Raw genomic sequence first — 18,329 nt, forward strand, 5'->3', positions numbered from 1 at the left:
AGTTTGAAGATATCAATAATGTAAACATAAACTTAAACCAATTTCACATTTCAGACTTTATCAAGACCAATCTCAAAGCTAAAGGCTTATTTATGCTTTAATTTTTATTAAAATAGTGGTTATTATTAATTTGTAGCATTGTTTTGTAGCATTGTTTTGTAAAACTTCTATTTTATTTATTTATTTTCAATTTTTGTTTCTTGAACTTGACTTTAGTGAACCCCCATGCATACGCCCCTTCCTTCTGAAACTGGCCAATATGTGGTCATTTAAACTTACAATGCTCTTGTGACTTTATATGTTATAAGCTTCATCATCATGGAAAAGTAAAGAGTTAATTTTTAGTAGTTAGTTAAACCCTGTCATGTTTTTACAGACCTCATCAAATTCCAAAAGCTTCAGATGCGTGACCATATTGGACACACTGACAGTAATTAATAAAGCCATTCAAAGGGAACAACTGATATTTTTCTTAAAATATAAAATTTATTTTGGAGGGCATAGAGAATTGAATAAAAACAGCTGCAATACAAAAGAAAATGTATTTAATCAAGAATGAAGGAGTATTACAAAGAGGCAGATCGAATGAATGGGATATTTATTGCTTACTGGAGCTCAAAGAACCTAAAGCCCTTTAAGGATTTGGATATTAGCTACATTATATACAAACATATTGGAGATATAAAATAAAAGATCTGTGTGTTGTTCTTGACATGAGAGTCAAGCTTGTAAAATGCATGAAGCTTTGCACACAGAACAGGGAGGGAAATCTGAGGGAAAAGGAGTAGGGAAATCTGCAGACTTTGTGACAAGTAATGAAAGAGTTAAAAACATTTTAACAGGCATCGCAGCATCAAAAGGTGAAGGAGTGCTATACTGCACAAACACTGCATCCGGCTGAAATGCTACAACGGCCAAAGGGGCAACACTTACAAAACTACAAAACAATGCTGCCTTCTGAAACTGGCCTATATGTGCTACATATAGGCCAAAGGGGCAACACTTACCCTGAACATGCAAAGGATATGTACTTTAAAGTCATAACATTATATAAATAAGCATCACAACTACCATGTGTTACACCTGCCTTTGCAAAATCTACAGAAAGCAAATTAGCAGTTTACATTTTTTCTCATGGATATTTTGAGAAAGCTTAATTGGCCACAAACTTTTCCTCTGCTCTTATCTGGCAACTTCTACTATTCCTCTTTAATATGACTGTACATCTGGTTTGACCACATAATGCAAAAACACATTGAAAACATGTAAGTTAGATAACCTTGTATAGAAGCACTGGCGAAAACTAAAACAAAAACATCTATTTAAATCGACAGAGATATAACGTAGACAAGTTATTTTCTATAATTCATAATAATCCTGAATTTTTCCTGACTTGTTTTCTTAAAATCACCATAAACATAAATGTAAATGCATCACATTTCCTGTTCTTAGATTCACAGGAAGATCCCAACTACCTGTTTCCCCATGAAAAAAAAATCTAATCCTTCTTTGGGAAATTACAAAAAAGATTTAACCTCTTGACACCAATTGTTGCAAATATAAAACAAACCCTTTGCGTGCACAGCTAAAATAGCATGTAGTGCCAGTTACTGCACATTCAGGCTGAGTCCGAACGTCCGCCCTAAACACAATATAGGGCCCTATACAGTGGTTACGCCATTTTAGATGAGTGTCCGAATATCTAGTAGATGAAAAAGTAGGGGACTCAAAATTTCCACAATGCACCTTGAAAAAACGTGATCATCCATGGTCACTAGATTAGCAGGAATACTTTGTGAGGAGAGCTCCTCGCAAAGCATCATGGGATTTGCTGTCACCGCGGCCCACTGTCACCTACGGTGATTGCTACCCGACAGCGGCGACAAAGAACAAAGATGGCGCAGGCACCATGCGGGAAGGCAGAATTATGTGACCAACACAGAGCGAAAAGTAGTGAACATCTGTCTGAATGGTCAGTTAAATTAGTTCTTTATAAAGTCCACTAAATAGACCCCCCTCTATATAGTGATTGAGGGATTTAGGGGTTAGGGCGGCACAGCCTCAGTGTGGACCGAACCTTTGGCAAGCTCTTGTTTCATTTGCAACTGGTCCCCTGATGTTATAATTGTTAAAGGTTATCACACATTTGTATTATATCTACATATTTTATTTATTTTTAGAATAAATATAAAGTTGTTGTTTTTTCCTTTTATATTTGAGCTGTTTTAGAGGTTCATTAGAGGACATTAGAGGTTCATTTTGGTCTTTGCCTCTCTCTGACCAGCTCCTAGCTCAACCTGGATTTGTCCCCCTAAGCACCAGAGGTAATTTAGACATTGGTTTTTACACTAAATCTGTTAAGTCCATCATAGTCTTAATTTAGTCCAGAAATACTTGTTGAAAATCGGCCTGTGTTTAGTCGGTCTTATTTAGTCCAATAAAGGACGTTGAAAACCCAGTTTGCAACGTCTTTCCGACGATATGAAAATTGCGCATTTTCATCTTTCACTTTTCAAACAAATGTAGACATTGGATGTAAATCATGTTGTCTTGTTAATGTCTTTTCCACCGATTTTTGCTCGGTGGGATAATAAACAAAAATGCCTGCAGAAGGATCTACTATGGTGCCTTAGCTTCTTCCAAAAGTAATGAAATATCCATTTAGGTTTCTCTGCTGCTGAGGTTCATTTAAATCCCACTGATGACACTCACCCACGAACACACACGAAATGACATTAACCATAACATGTGACAGTCTAAGACAAAGTGTCAAAGAAAACTAACCAAAAGACATATCTGTGTTTTTGCTACAAAACACAAAGTCCCAGAAATCCTCTTTCTGGTCCCACATGGGACGTATGAGCAAACACCAGGAGGAACTGGAAGTGTTTTCCTCTGATAAAGAACCGTTATTGTCACCGATACTACCCAGTACTGCTGAGCCAACATTCAGGGACACATGCTGGCGTCCCTGCAGCTCCCACAAGTGTTGATCTTGTCCCTAGCTCAGGTGGTCCTGTGACTAGACTCTGAGTCATCTCTGCAGCAACCGATGCTTTGGACTTGTGGTTCCGGAGTCCATCAATGAGTGATAGTCCCTTCTAATAGCGGCGCAAAGCTGTTTGTGAAAAAGCATCAGGGTATCTTCTCAGGTATCTGGGTGGCAAGACAGTAAAACAGTTTCTCATGGCCTTGTGTCATAAATCTGGGGGGGAATGGCTGGTTTTAGGGTGGGTGCGGAGGAGCAGCTGTAGTTATCTAAAAATAGCCCCAAGGCTGCCGCTGCTGCGGGGCCGGCATTTTGAAGCTCAACATTGCAGATTAGCACAAAGAGCCCATCAACAATACTTTCCACCTGCATTAGCCAGAGCACGACCTCGCATCAGCATTACAACACAGGAAGCGAGTGAGTGTTGTGCAAACTGAACGTCCGTGTGTGTCACTCTGTCTGATTCACTCACCCAAACAACGGCCAAATCCTGACCGCATAATGCAGACGCAGTTTGTTTTCGACGGGCTGAACGTTCGTTATCACTGCGTGAGGCCCGAGGCAGAACACTCCCTCCCCGGCACAGTGACAACCGCCAGGCCGTCCTGATGCAAAACAAACCCCCCCGAGATGGTCCAGCAAACATGAAGTCACTATGACAGGAGCAGCTTAACGGAGCAGAGCTCAGCACATTTTATCACTGTTTTCTTTTTAGTCAGGCCATTTCTGCAAATTAAAGAACGGACAGAAATTCTAACATTCAGCTCATTCAGGCTGATAAAATGCACGAATGCACAACCATCAGTCTGTGTGGGCAGTTTGTGGGTGTGCACACCTGTTAGGGTGTATTTTAGGGTGAATCTGATGGCTTAACACAGAAGCTGGCAGAGTTTAGAGATGCCAAATAGCTCTTCTGGGAGTCACTATAGCTCTCAATCAGACTAATGAAGGCCAAGTAATCAGTCCGCAAACTCATCAACCATGTTAGCTGTAATTAAAAGGTTTATGTTTAGTGTCTAGAGAGCCATCTCGGTCTGTTTTAGAAATCTGATATTTGCCTAAATCAGACACTTTGACATCCTGGACAATTATTGCACCTTTTGTTGCATGAAATAAGCAACAGGTATGAGTCAGATATATAATATCTTGCATAAGCAATAAAACTTAAATGTTCGTACCAGTACTTTATGTGAAACACCAAAACAAATTAGAAGAAAATCTGCTTGAGTTGAGACAGGGATGGAGGGCTGGCTTCCATCAGGATGGAGACCCTAAACTCAAAGTCCAGTCCTACAACAATATTTAGGACTTTTAAGAATCTTCTTCACAGAATATTTCCACCCAAGGGTGTAATTTTGCTGTGAAAGTTGGTGGGGACACTCTGAGGGTGATGGCTGATGGACCTACAGTTATTTTACACAGAAACGCTTTCAGTACGGTTTGTATTTTCCAAAAATGAGCTCAAACATATATTTATTGAATGCGTTCCTATTGTTGAGATCACAAAATAATCAAAATACACTGATATTTATATTTATAGATAGACATTAATGTATATGAAAAAAGGATGAATACAATGGCGTATCGACACAACAATAGGCCCATAAGCAACATTATCTGGATGGGCCCCATACAGTTCCATAAATCGGCCTTAGTAATATATGATCACACATCACAATTCATTGGTTACAGCGCCCCACCACGTGTTACAGACATCCCAAGTTCCAAAAACTCCTTTCAGGGAGACACTTATCTACGCTCTGGGTTACCAATAATTCCAAGGTGTAGTGAAAAACATAATATACCCAAACACATCGTTCTTTTAAGATCTTTATTGTGGTTTGAAACATATTATATGAGTTTATTTTTTTTTTTACCAACCGTCTAATGAACTATACACAGTTATTAACATAGTAATTAAAAGTACCACTGTCTGCTTTGCTGCTGGTGTCGCATTTACATGGCTCACCATCATGATGAGATCTGGCTTGTGTTGCGTTATAAATACGGTCCGGTGTGCTCACTCACTTAAGTATCAGGTGGGTTCAAAGGGGATTTTTTTCATATCATTACATCTGCGTAATCCCAGTCTACAATTTCCGTAGGGAGCCTACCAGGTGTCAGTGATGGGGCCCCTGAGAGGTTGTGGGCCCGTAAGCAACTGCAGTCTCTGCTTACCGATATTTACGCCATTGGATGAATAACAGACGATTCCGTTGCCAACAGCAGTATATCATGCCGCCCTACTATGTACACAATTTCAGCTTCATTCATCCATCCATCCATCAATCCATCCAGAAAAATGTGGATGAATTGATTAATATTTTTTCTTTCAGCTACATTAGTGATTATCCTCCTTCAAAGGCAGAAAAATCTAATTTAGACATTTGGACCACATATTGCTAAAGACTATGTATTGAAATGAGTCCTTCAGAAAGTTACGCCTGTGTTTCCACCCAATCTGACTGACCTACAGCTATCAGAACAGCAGGTTTCAGGCTGTAGATATGGAAAGCTGGTTGAAAATACATCAAAAGTGAGGGTCAGTAATACAAATTATTAACTTAAGGGGCTGAATAATAAGCCGTAATTAATTGGAACTATTGCATAAAATTAAACAAAATAAACTGACCTTTGCTGATGTATTGATCAAGTTTAAAGTGTTCAAACACTCAAAAGGACGCCCAAATAAACAAAGGAATAAACCTGAAGACCTTGAGGGAAGACAGCATCTAAAACCTCTGTTGCAAAATCTGTCAAATCTTAAAATAAATCGCTTTATTTCTGACCCTTCAAGAGTCCCGTATTGAGAAACTCTTCACTAAGTGGGAACTGATCACTGCAGGATGGAGTCCTTCAATTTGAATGGGTGGTGTTTGCTAAACCCATGGAAGCTTATGTAATACTGGAATTAGAGCATGCCAGGTTATTTGTAAAGATACACCATAACACCTGCTGTCAGACATGCTTACATCTACAAGGTTGTTATTTTTCCCAGCATGCAGCTGGAGAGCCAGATCTCCTGGGATCATAAATGACCTGATGAGGACAGTTGTTCTTTGCTAACGCACCTTAAATAGCCTATATAAACAGTGTAAGAAAAATAGAATGCATGAAAAAAAAGGTTTTGTATTATCATGACATTTATTAAAAATTAACAAAATTGCCTTTTTTATGCTCTGAAGATGAACTCTAGTGGGTGCTTTATTGAGCACAGAGCTCCCCCTGGTGGTTGAGTGTAGGAAGTGTTTGTAGCAAACACATCTCGAGTGTTATCTCAGAACATGTGCCGAAAATACACTTTTAATTAAGGAAAACAAAGCAAACAACAGTTTTAGCTTTTTTTAATTGTCTCTTCTGAGGAGGAATATGCCATCCTCTCTGTTTACCACTGAGCCGAGTCTAATTCTGGGGGTTCAGGCTGTGGTGCCGCTGGTCGCCCACTGCTTCCTTGATTACAGCCAGTGGTTGCTTTGCAGCAGCCAATTAAAATCAAATACCATTCTCTCCCATATTACCACCATTGTGTTTATTTGCAGATCAATTCCCCTTCAGCTGCGCCGCTTTGCATAATGAAAGCAGAGGCTCTCCTGGGTGGGGATGGCCTGCTGTTCTCATCTCATCGCTGCGCTGCACTTTCTCTGCTGCTCAGCTCCCGCCTCGCATTTTGGAAACATTTGTAACGCTGATGTTTGCGTGAAATTAACTCGTTAAGTTGCTTCTTCTTGTCAACTGTGACATTTTAGCGTTTTTGGTTTTTGTTTTTTTCATGTAAACTAGATCAATGGAAGTTACAGCTTTTCTTAAAGTCATAGAGGGGTAATTTCTTCAAACTTGCAATTAGTCATTTATTTAATTAACTGAGATTAGGTGGGCCGTCTCTGAGCCCATTAGCTGAAACAAGTGGGTAAATTATTATAGTATTCAATCAATGGAAGTAGAAAAGCTCCAAATATTATTTTTGGCGGTCTACACAGCCCTATGTTAAAGTGGTTCCTTATTCAGAGGCGTAGCCACAAAATTTTAATAAGGGTGGCCATGCAATAACCAATGTACATATACTGGGGGGGGGGGATAGAAGATAGGCGCCAGAACCTCAGGGTCAATAAACTGTTTCAACAGGAACAAGCACAACGTCCACATTTCTAAATAAAGACAAAGGCTACGTTCACACACCGCAGCCTGAAGTGACCACAATCCGATTTTTTTGCCCATATGCGACCTGGATCTGATCTTTTCATGGCTGTCTGAACAACACAAATCTGATCCTTTCATCCGACCTGAACGTCATTAATACCCGACAGTGGTCACTATTATGCGTCTTGCTACGCAGAAGCGGCAAGAAAAGCATTAACCATGGCGGATGATGATGCGGGGACCAGTATTTATGTTTAACCATATTGAAAAGAATGTGTTTTTATGGTTGGAAAAGACCGCTAGATGCTCGCCGGCACTACCGTCCATGTTTACTTCCGGAAACATAGAGCACACTGGCATGTGACGTCATTGTGTTCTCTACTGCGCATGTGGGACACTTGCTTTGTGTGACTGCAGTTCACACAGGAGATCAAATACAAGTCGCATATATTTGGAAATATTAACGGCAACGCAAAAATAATAGGATTTCACACAAAAATCGGAATTGAGCATCAAGGGCTGCAGTGTGAACATAGCCAAACTATTGATTCCTACAGCTTTTGCTAACAAATAGATGCATATATTTAAACAGCCGTCTAGATAAAGGCTATATTGGAAAAAATTCTTTGAGGTTTGAATTCTGGAGCGCACATCTTTTCCATCGTCATTACTTGCCTACTTACCTACTATATCAATATCATTCTACATTAAATTGATATTTACAACTACTAATGTCTACATAAATTGATAATTTTATAGGTTTTTAATAAAATAGTTATTTACAGTATCTATGATTTCACTGAAGACTCTTAGATGACTTGCAGAGACATATTTTTTTCTCTTTACGGCATAAAACGATAAATCTAGTTCTAAAAGAGCATTAAATTCTGTACTAATCATCTCTAATGTTGGTATATTGATGTGCATAATTAACCACAGTGTTTCTATTGTCAAGTAATTGTTAATATGTATAAAATTAAAATGTTTTGAATTTTCTGCTTGAGAGAAAAAAAATGGTAGGGGTGGCCACAGGTGTGGCCAATGATTGGCAAAAGGTGGCCATGGCCACCCCTGGCCCCCCATCTAGCTCTGCCCCTGTCCTTATTATGGATAAAGCAGGACCAAAATCACTAATTTTATATTTATATTTTTGCAGTTTACTTTATCTTTATTTTTTATATATTTTTAGTTTTTTTATTAAAGACATTTTTCCCTGGTTTTAATCTCCCTAATTGGGTCATGGTCTTATATTTTAAACCAGATGCCAAACACAACCCAGCAGGGGCGGAGCTAGATGGGGGGCCAGGGGTGGCGATGGCCACCCTGAGCCAATCATTGGCCACCCCTACCATTTATTTCCCTCTAATACAGTTGGTGGCAAAACATTTACATTTTTGTTATATTAACAACTATGACACTGGTTAATTATGCACATCAATATATTAACATTAAAGATTATAAATACAGAATTCATGCTCTGTTCAGAAATAGATTTTGTGTATTATGGGGTAAAGAGAAAATTATGTGTCTCTGCCAGTCATCTGAGAGTCTTCAGTGAAATCATAGACAAATAACTATTTAAAAAAAACATATTAAACAATCAATTTATGTAGATATTAGAACTCGTAAATATCAGTTTTATGCAGAATAATTACTGCTAAAAGTTGGTATGTAATGACAATGGAAAAGATGTTCGCCCAAAACTCAAACCTGAATGAATTTTATCCACTATACCTTTTAGTTAGAAATTACGGTTGTTTAAATATATGCATATATTTGTTAGCAAATGCTGTGGGAAAGTATAGTTTGTCTTTATTTAGAAAATATTGAGGTTTTGCTCGTTAATTTTCGTGTTGGAACAGTAGAGATTGACCCTGAGGTTTTAGTGCTTATCTACTTTTGGCCACCCCTCATTGCCTGGCCACCCTTATAAAAATGTTTCTGGCTGCGCCTCTCCAAACCAAGTAATTCACACATTTAAGGAAAACAACCACTAAATGTGCCCAAAAGTTAATTTATAGGTTAAAAAAAAAAGTTATTATATAAATGTAATAAAACTTTGTGGGAAAGCCTTTTTATTATCTAGAAATGCCAGCTATAAGACATCTAATGTTTGAAGAAACTGGTCACATGTTTGGCTCAGGATTTTCCCCCATTCCTTTACCACTTACCCCTTGAGGGTCCTTATAATCTAATCTTTGGTTCTTTCCAAATATTTTAAATGTTTAAATACATATCATCCTTGATATACCCATCTTGTTTCCTGGTGCATTTCTCCATTCAGCTTTCCTTCACTTACATGAGAGCTTTCCAGAGGAATATGCTGTAAAACAACCCACTCATGACGTTCCCACCTTGAACTTCCATCTTGGCTTTTGTTGTTTTTGAGTCAAAATGGCAGCTGACATAATTATTAGGACATTTAACAAATACTATATCATAAGTAAAAGTGAATCATATATTTTATGGTTTCTAGTGAAATGAAGCTTGATTTGACCAGAGAATATGAATGTAATATGCGAAATGAAGCTGGAATTGAGCTCCTCAGCTATGGAAATGTGCCAATAATCTCTGCTATGTTGTCAATGTTGAATCAAAGTTTTCCCCAAAAGTTGTTAAAAATGGACACTCATCTGAGGTAACACAATTTAAGATTTAGCTTTGGGATGTGAACTTCTGGATAAGCTGCTGAATCCCTCTTCGAACAATTTTGGGTTTTTGGCCATTTTTACAATAGAGACAATTAAAAACACCACCACCTCCTAATTCTAAAGTCAATATGTACCTAAAACTAAATCAATCCATATGTTGTATCTTTTAAAAAAAACATCTACTGTGTCCACCACCCCTACTATCAGCTATTGTTTTTAGTTTAAATGAAAATCTAAAGCAATAGTGTCATTATGCATCTTTTCTCTGGCACTAATAGGGCTGCGACTCCTATGCAGAATGGGGTTTGTTCATTTCTAATATTTTTAACACAATCCTCTCACCTTCAGTCCTGTTCTCAATGAATCCTGAATCCACCTCCTCAAAGACCAAAGCAATCTGTACATGCTTTTATTACAGCTCATATCCTCTGTGTTGTTAAACATTAGTCACATAAAGCTCAGTGTGAGTGATACATTTATTACCCTCAGCGCTCTGAGCACACTTTCAGGCCAGCATGAAGACACTACCCCTGTTTTATATTTACAGTAGGACCTTTGTGCTTAATTTAAACACTGGAAGAATGTCCCTGGCTTAGCATCGGCCAGGGATCACAGAGCCTGCTTTTAAACAACAGTCTGATAGATGGCTGCTTTCTGTATGTGATAATTTGCTTAAAGGGTCCTCTGTAAAGACATATGTACATACCATTATAGCACACTGAAATATATTTGCCCTGTTTTGTCTGTCCTGTTGACACTTTGAGGTTATAAAACTTTATTATCAGATAAATATAATTTAACCAACCAATCAACCTGAATCCATGAGAAAAATATAATTCACACTTTGCTAAAAAAGGAAAACGTTTTATTCAGGGTTTATACAGGAATTAGCAACTATAATTTAATGCTTTTTAATGCTCTGAGAAATAATTTTAATGCCACCAACAAGTACCCATGACTGTCATATATACATGGCAAAATCCTTCTTCATCTTTACCGTCGACAAGCTGCAATTCCTCGATTTCCAGCCACTTTTGTTGAAATTAGCATTTTCCCATTCTCTTGCCTTTTCTCAACCTTAAGCTTCTTTTCCGAACATACGGCTTTACGATCAACCGGAAGCAGTTCCGTGCAAATATATCGCAATATATTTGCAAATATATATATCGTTTAATAAATTGTTTTTTTTTCTAAATAAATAGTTTTAAATACCATTAATAATCACATTTTATGAATTTTAATGCCAATTCAGGCCTGTATTAAAAAAAATAATTATTTAATGACTTTTAATTAATTTTAATGACGTGCGGAAACCCTGTTATTACTGTTTTTGGACGACCAGATGAAGGCCTAACCTGCGGTAGGTCGAAAGACTTTAAAAAGCATCACTTTAAACAAACTGATTCCTTTCATTTATTCATCAGTCGCTGCATGTGCAGATTCCTTGTTCCTGATGCTACCGGGACAAAGACCCCAGTCCCAGAGACTAGGATTTAGTCCGCTTCCCCACCACACTTCAACACATTCATCAATAGTGAATAGAAATCGCAAACTAGATGCGAAACATTAACTAGTCTGAGACCACCACCACAGCATGACCAAAACGAAGAAATCTTTAAAGCTCTGTAAGCACAAATTGTTTTGAAATCCCATCTGTGTCTACTGAGCATTTATCTCGTCTTTACTTGTAAATCTGAGCGAGCGCTCCTTCTCTAAATTCGCCCTGGACTGAAGCTGTGATTGGCGACATAATCAGCAGAGGTGCCAGAATCACAGATGCAGTCTTCTCCACTAATTGCGCGCGAAGGCCCTGTGCCGAAGGCGGCGCAGGTGCTCCTTCTCTTTGTCGAATCAGTCTGGTGTGCTCTGCTTCCTTTGTCTCCTGGAACTCTTTGAGCAAATATTTTCTGCGCTCTTCATCCTAAGAATGTAATCACTAATTAAAGCAGAAAGGTGGGAAAAAAATGGGGAGACAAAGGTAACGTGAAGACGAGGTCGTTACATAGACCTGCTTTTATTTTTTAAGGCACAGTGAGAGCCAGCTGCTCTCCAGAAAGATCTCTGGATGTAGTTACAGCAGCCCGAGGCACATTATATAACTAAAACAGCATTTCTGAGTGTTTCCACTCAGACTACAGCAGATTTGACTCAGGCTCGTTACACTGGTCTCATTTTACCATCCTAGGTTAACATTTCAACATGACTTTAGTATTAAATGTCATCCAGCACCAACACATGAAAAAAAACAATGTTTAGAAAAAAAAAACACACAGCTCTGAAGTAAACAGATATAGTAGTATTTAATCAGATTGTTCCCTGCTGCCTTCCAGCGCTAAAATCCCTGCAGACAAGCTAGTGCACACATCTGGCTCTTGGCCACGTGCCCATGCCTCCACTTTCTGCAGTCAGTCTGGGATTTGTTTCCAGCATGCAGTCTTTGTGTACCCTCTGCCTGCTGCTGTGGGCTCCAGGGCCCTGAGTCACGTTGGTGACGTCTGCCAGCTCTCGCCTCTCTGTTAGGGAAGTCACCATGTGTTCCAGTTTGGAGCGGATGGCAGAGTAGTGGTGCTGACGCTCTCTGGACAGCTTGTGAAAAGCTTCCCTTAAAGGAGTCTCCCGAGTGGCTTGGTAAGGGGAGGCCTGCCTGGCAGATTTGTCCCGTTGTGGGGTTTTAGCCGCCGTAACGAGGCTGAGGTGCTGAGCGTCAGTCTGCGTGTCGCTATCTGTCCCTGACGGGCTGGTCTGAGTCGAGACATGGCGGCAGGCAGAAGTGATGGTTGCTGGGTCTGCAGGAGGGCGATCATTTTCACTACCAGCCTCCATCATGTCCCCGTCTATGGTGGAGGAGTCAGACGTTGGGCTGGTTTTACCGTCACCTAGATGCTGACGGGGTGACGTCGGAGGCTTACGGCTGGGAGTGCTCGTGAGATGAGCGCGCTCAGCCAGCTTCTCTCTGACAGCGTTAGGCGAGGTGGTGACCAAGTGTTTGATACCGAGGTGATCAAAGATCCCGCTGCCTCTGTTGCTCTGATGCCCACGTATGTTTATAGGTTGGGACTGAGCGTAGAGGATGCGGAACTCCTCGTCGAACTTCTCTGATATCTGACCAGAGAGCTCGATCAGGTTGCTGCTGTTCAGTTTACCATCGGTCCAGTTAAACCTGGAACCAAAGAGAAGATTAATCAAGCTGTTGACTGAACACAGGAACTGAAAAACATTTGTATTAAGCTCCTCTTTCCTCCTAAAAGCGCAGCAAAAACTGATTCTTATGTACTCCACACTTTTTAGATTTTTATTCATAAATCCATTTCAAATACTGCACCTGTAGGAACCTGTTGCCACTCGGTTCCCATCGATCAGCATGAAGCGTTCATGGACTTCCCCCGTTATCCTGGCTCCGGATCTCATGTAATAAGTCGTACCAGCGATGGTTCGCACCCTCATGTGCTGAAAAGATTAGAGGCAAAATTATTTTTTTTTTGTTTTGTTTTTTAATTGCTACACATTTCTGGAGTTCCTGTTAGGCAACCAAAGTGAACGCATACCTGGAGATCTTCCAGGCGTACACCGACGTTCTTACACATCTTTAGGAAAGCGCCGGCACATGACTGGTCGAGCAGGATGTAGACGGGGACACTGCGGTGGGAGCACGCCTCCTGAAGGTCCTTAAAGATGTCCAGGTCTGTGAGGGAGTCTGTTACTATGGCGATCACCTGCAGGGGAGAATCAAAAAAGTAAAATGAAATCCCTTTGTAGGGCATGCCGGTAGAGCAGTGGTTAGCGAGCACGACCCATGTACGGAGGCATTAGTCCTCGACGCAGCTGACCTGGGTTGGAATACGGCCTGTGGTCCTTTGCCGCATGCGTCTCCCCCTCTCTCATAACCACTTTCCTGTCAGCCTACTGTCGAAAAAATTAGCCACTAGTGCCGAAAAACTAATAAAGATTCACTTGGTAAGGAAATAAAATTCCTTTTCAGGGCTGCCGCCTACAGATGCGGCACATGATTGTGATTTTGGCCTCTTTCACGCAGAGCTGTGAAGCTCCGGTACACACCCACTGTAACGTGTGTGATGAGCTTTCTATTGACTGCGGTCTGTTACCATGGCGACCAGCCGTGATGCTTGGTCAGCAAATATGACTCTTATAGAGAAGAAACGTAGGTGTGCTGTAGGGCTTCCCTCTTTATCCTTAAGAATTTCTTCTTTGTTTGTTTTCTTTTTTTTTGGCACTAAGATTTTTGTCTTTTCTGTCTCTGGAGTGAAGGCTGCATGTTGTGGATTAGAACGGCTGGATCTTCAATTCAGAACTTCAAACCAGTGTCATTCAAATGCAGCTTGCCCATTTGCTGTGAGTGGATGTTTGGTTTTAATAGGTCGAGGTGAAGGCTGTTCCTTAACACAGATGGCTTCTATGTGAAAATAAGCTTTTGCCTATTCTATTTCAGACTATGTGTATATATATATATTTTTTTCTCCTCATCTCTTAAGTTTAAATTTCTAAATAAAAATGTTAAATGTACTTCTAAGTTTGAATAAAATGAACCTCTACCCTTTAGACTTGCACTGGCCTGTTTGAGCATCAAAGCAGCTCATACTTAGAATCCAATACATCTTCACTTCTAAATTCTCCCATCTTTTTTATTTATTTTTTTTGGCACAGATTTTTGTTGTTTCAGATTTAGAATTTCATTTATAAATATTTGCTATTAATACGTTCGATTCCTTATAGAGATGCACCAATCTGATACCTGGATCGGATATTGTCTCAGATGTGACTAATTAGTAGAAAATCAAAAATCCAATCCAGTGCGCCTTACATGAAACCATTATGTCTTCCTTCTTGCTGCTTATTTATAAATAAATAATATAAAGTGCATTTATATTTGTTACTTCCCTACCTTTTTTTTAACAATGTTTATGCCATGGCTAAAGCCTTCACTCACATGGCACGATATATGGTTCAATCATTTAATTGCTGAAGAAGATCGATATCGGCCGATACACGCAGTCTAGGTATTGGTAGCAGACTGGATCGGTAAAAAAATGGATTGGTGCATCTCAAATTCTAAGGTTAGTGCCTTTTTTTCCTGCTTGAATGCTACGTTCTTTTGCATTAAAATTTTGCGTTTCACGTTCAGATTTCCTGATGCAATTTTTTTTAAGCTGTTTTTGTAATAAAAAAAGTACAGAAATGGCTGACATTCCTCCAGCCGTCAAAATTCAAATACGGATCCTGCCAAAACCGAAGATAAGATGCATAGATTATGACAAAGAAATGCTGGACCTCAGAGTGAAGCTATTTAGTTTACACACCAGTAAAGATCTGTGCATCGCTTGCTCTAATCCAGCACAGGCCTTTTTGTTGTTGTTTTTATTTAAACAAAGGATGTTCTGCTGATTCACGTATTGAGGGGGACAGGTTCTCCACAAGAAAAGAGAAATTTTCACTTGAAACTAAAGATTGAAAGAAAAGAAGCAAAGTTCCCTCGAACCAGGACTTTTCTTACTCCACAAGAACTTGGCTTGTGTTGAGAACAGAATGACGTCATTTTGTTCTAATAGCCTCTTAGAGGGGGAACAAGTCGATCTGTTCTTGTAGACAATGTTCTGACCTTTAAAGAAGGAAGGAACATTGCTCAGGTCCTGTCCTTCACTCGCTCTTCCTGCAGCTAATTCAAAGTAAGTTAACTTTTATTTTTGGTCTGTTTCATCCATTGAACTTATTACCAGCTCCTCACAGATCTAATGGACCAAGAGAACTGTAGTTGAGAGTCTTCCTATTCTCAATCAAACTGCTGGAATAATCATGAGACTTTAATTCCTGAAGCAGTTAAACAAGCTTTCCTTTATTTAACCAACAGATAAACTGAGATAACTTCCTTCTCACCCATCCACTCCACAAATATAATAGTTAATGATACTTTTAAAGATATATTTGATATATATTACTTATTACTGTTATTGGCTGACTTATGATGAAATAAAAATAGAGAATTCTAACCAGTGCTGCACAATATATTGCAAATAATTAATAATAATAATAATAGGGCATGTGATATTAATGTTTCCAAGGATGTTTTGGACTGGGGCCAGTGGCGGCTCTAGACCACATTTATCAAGGGGGCCAGGGTTTTTTCATTGGGGCACATAAAAAGCATAAATCAGCATGTAAAAACAAAAAAAGGGGTCTGTCATCCAACTATTATTACACCATATCCCAGGGCTGTGCAAATTTGCCAAAAAAAAAAAAAAAAAAATCAAACTTCAGATCATTATTTTCAAAAAACTGGCAATTGCCATTTTATTTTAGTTTTTTTAATTGTAGTTTTATTTCAGTTTTGTATGTAGTTTTAGTTTAGTTTTTTTTTTTTTATGGTAATTTTAATTCAGTTTTTTTCTTGTAGTTTTAATTCAGTTTTTTTCTTGTAGTTTTATTTCAGTTTTCCTCTACAAAAAACATCTTCCTGTTTGGCTCTGAGGCTTTAAAGGACTGGAATGTTCTCTTGTCAGGACTTAATTGTTGCAGGATTTTACTTTGTGTGGAAAAGTGCTTCCTTTTGGGTTGCATGCACATATCTGCATGCTAGCTGCAGATCTCTCTTCTAATCCTTGTGACAGCAGACCAACTTTAAGCATAATACTCCTGCCTGTAGTGAGAAAGCTAGTGACTTATTAGCCAGTAGCAGAAAACAGCTATTAAAAAAATATGAGGTAAATATTCGCTATGTCAAAACTTGTCAAAAAATGCATTTCCATCTCCTCTTTAACACGTTTACACTTTTCTTAAGTCAAAAACCACCTTAAGCAAGCGTAAAATACTTTTGTAAGTCTATTTCAATTTTTGCTGTGTACATCAAGTTCTTCTAATGCCATACTTCGGAAAGTTGCAAAAAAGGTGAATGTGACCAAATCAACTCTTTTTAAATGTAACGTGGCCAAACATTACGTTTTTTAATCATTCTATGATTTAAAAACGTCCTTTTTTTTGGCAATTATATTGCAATGCAATCAATTACCAAACCCTACCTGATACTGTCTGCCACAGTTAAGGGATTCCAAGATGCTGAATGTCACAGAGAAATTTGGGAGTATCGTAATGGTAAAACCTATTTAACTGTGGTTGCATGATTTCTGGAGATAAGAAAAAGTAGATTTTTAAAATCCTGGAGGACCAGTGCAACTTTGCAAGAAGTTCTTGGATGAGTGAATAATGTTAAATTGATGAAAGGATGCACATTTTAAAAAACTATGACTGGAAATAGTCTGGAAACTCAAATACTTTGCTTGTTTTCCATACTTATTCACCATGAAATGTTGTTTTCCATACTCCATATGAAACCTGCTTATAGTTACAAGTGGAGGACATCAGAAACACACAACTCCCTTAAGGCATAAATCAAAGGAAAAATGTGTGTTTAAAGATTTGTGATGAATCAGAGAACACAGATTGTCTTGTAGGAGAGGAAAGCAAGTCGAGGCACATCTGATTCTACACAGGCCTGAGGTGCTCTTCCACCTGCAGGAGTATCTCAGAAAAAACAGAGATTAGACTGTTAAAAAAAACACTTTTAAACTGATTATCGTTCTGAGAAACTAAAAGCATTTAGATCGCCTCTAGTATAAACACGCTAGTGCTGTATTTATAATAACATCCATCTCTCCAGATCCATAGGGATGGACTGCAGGTTGCTTCCAGGAAGAATGAAAGAGGATTTAGGAATTTTCATGGAATTGAACTTGTGTCAATAGAAAGGTCTGTTTGATTGGATGATTTTAGTTATTACACAACAACTGCCTAGTAACAAGCCTCTTTTAAAACAAATCTGCAGCCGGCAGTGCGGATATAAACAACTCCTAGCATCGGCTTAATAAACCTTCTTTCTTTTTCTGGGGTGTTTACCTCTCTTGCACTTTTGATCATCCGCCTCGCAGCTTCTTTGCAGGCGTAGATGGACTCTCCATAGCTGGGCTGGAAGTGAGCCACGGCCCGCGTCACTCCCCGGTAGGAGCCTGCGGTGAAGGCCGGCCATCCGATCTCCAGCAGCGGCGGCTCCACGTCGGACACTTCGGGAAAATAAGTGACCGAGGAACAGTCCATGGAGCTGCCGAGCTGCTGCTCCGGATCCTCCCCGTGGAATGACGCGCACCGCGGCGGCTGAACCGCGGTGCTCCGAATCCGCTGGATCTCATCATCTGACAGAAAGTTGGGGATCTTCTCCTTCCTGAGAAAATCCAGGAAGCTGTCGACCCCCCCGGAGAGAAGCTCCTCCAAAGCCAGCCGGTGTCTCTCGTTGTAGACCTCCTGCGGGTTAAGACCGTCGTTCACGGGGGGTCTTTGAAACAGCCTCAACGGCGAGTCGTCTAAAACCTGCGACAGGGCCATCGCTACCTGGGACTTCGTTTTCTTTCCCCCCGTTAACAGCAGCACAGGTAACGTTCTCACCTTCTGGAAGAAAATTTTTGTATTTTGTCACTTCCCCAGTTTCTACCCATCCAGCCTCTCTATTGGATAGTGGACTCTGGCATACCTTGAATGACGATCTCTGTTTG

General features: G+C 39.6%; 1 protein-coding gene across 1 annotated transcript; it reads right to left on the reverse strand.

The window, feature by feature from the left end:
* Nucleotides 1-11,745: 11,745 nt before the first annotated feature.
* Nucleotides 11,746-18,271, reverse strand: fam83d (family with sequence similarity 83 member D). The gene is made up of 4 exons (XM_015398267.1): nt 17,680-18,271; nt 13,323-13,490; nt 13,100-13,224; nt 11,746-12,937 (listed from the first exon to the last, which is right to left on the reverse strand). Exons 1-4 carry the CDS (start codon nt 18,160-18,162, stop codon nt 12,130-12,132), a joined length of 1,584 nt encoding a protein of 527 aa, XP_015253753.1. The 5' UTR covers nt 18,163-18,271; the 3' UTR covers nt 11,746-12,129.
* Nucleotides 18,272-18,329: the final 58 nt, after the last annotated feature.

Source organism: Cyprinodon variegatus, unplaced genomic scaffold (assembly GCF_000732505.1).
Source record: "Cyprinodon variegatus isolate N-32 unplaced genomic scaffold, C_variegatus-1.0 Scaffold29, whole genome shotgun sequence".
Lineage (NCBI taxonomy): Eukaryota > Metazoa > Chordata > Actinopteri > Cyprinodontiformes > Cyprinodontidae > Cyprinodon > Cyprinodon variegatus.

What these genes read in the sequence shown, in the direction of transcription:
- fam83d (XM_015398267.1), bottom strand. Translation starts at nt 18,162, where the DNA reads ATGGCCCTGTCGCAGGTTTTAGACGACTCGCCGTTGAGGCTGTTTCAA. An exon ending in TACGCCTGGAAGATCTCCAG is followed by an intron (nt 13,225 to 13,322) that starts GTATGCGTTCAC and finishes TAATCTTTTCAG; the next exon opens with CACATGAGGGTGCGAACCAT. An exon ending in GTGGCAACAGGTTCCTACAG is followed by an intron (nt 12,938 to 13,099) that starts GTGCAGTATTTG and finishes CTTTGGTTCCAG; the next exon opens with GTTTAACTGGACCGATGGTA.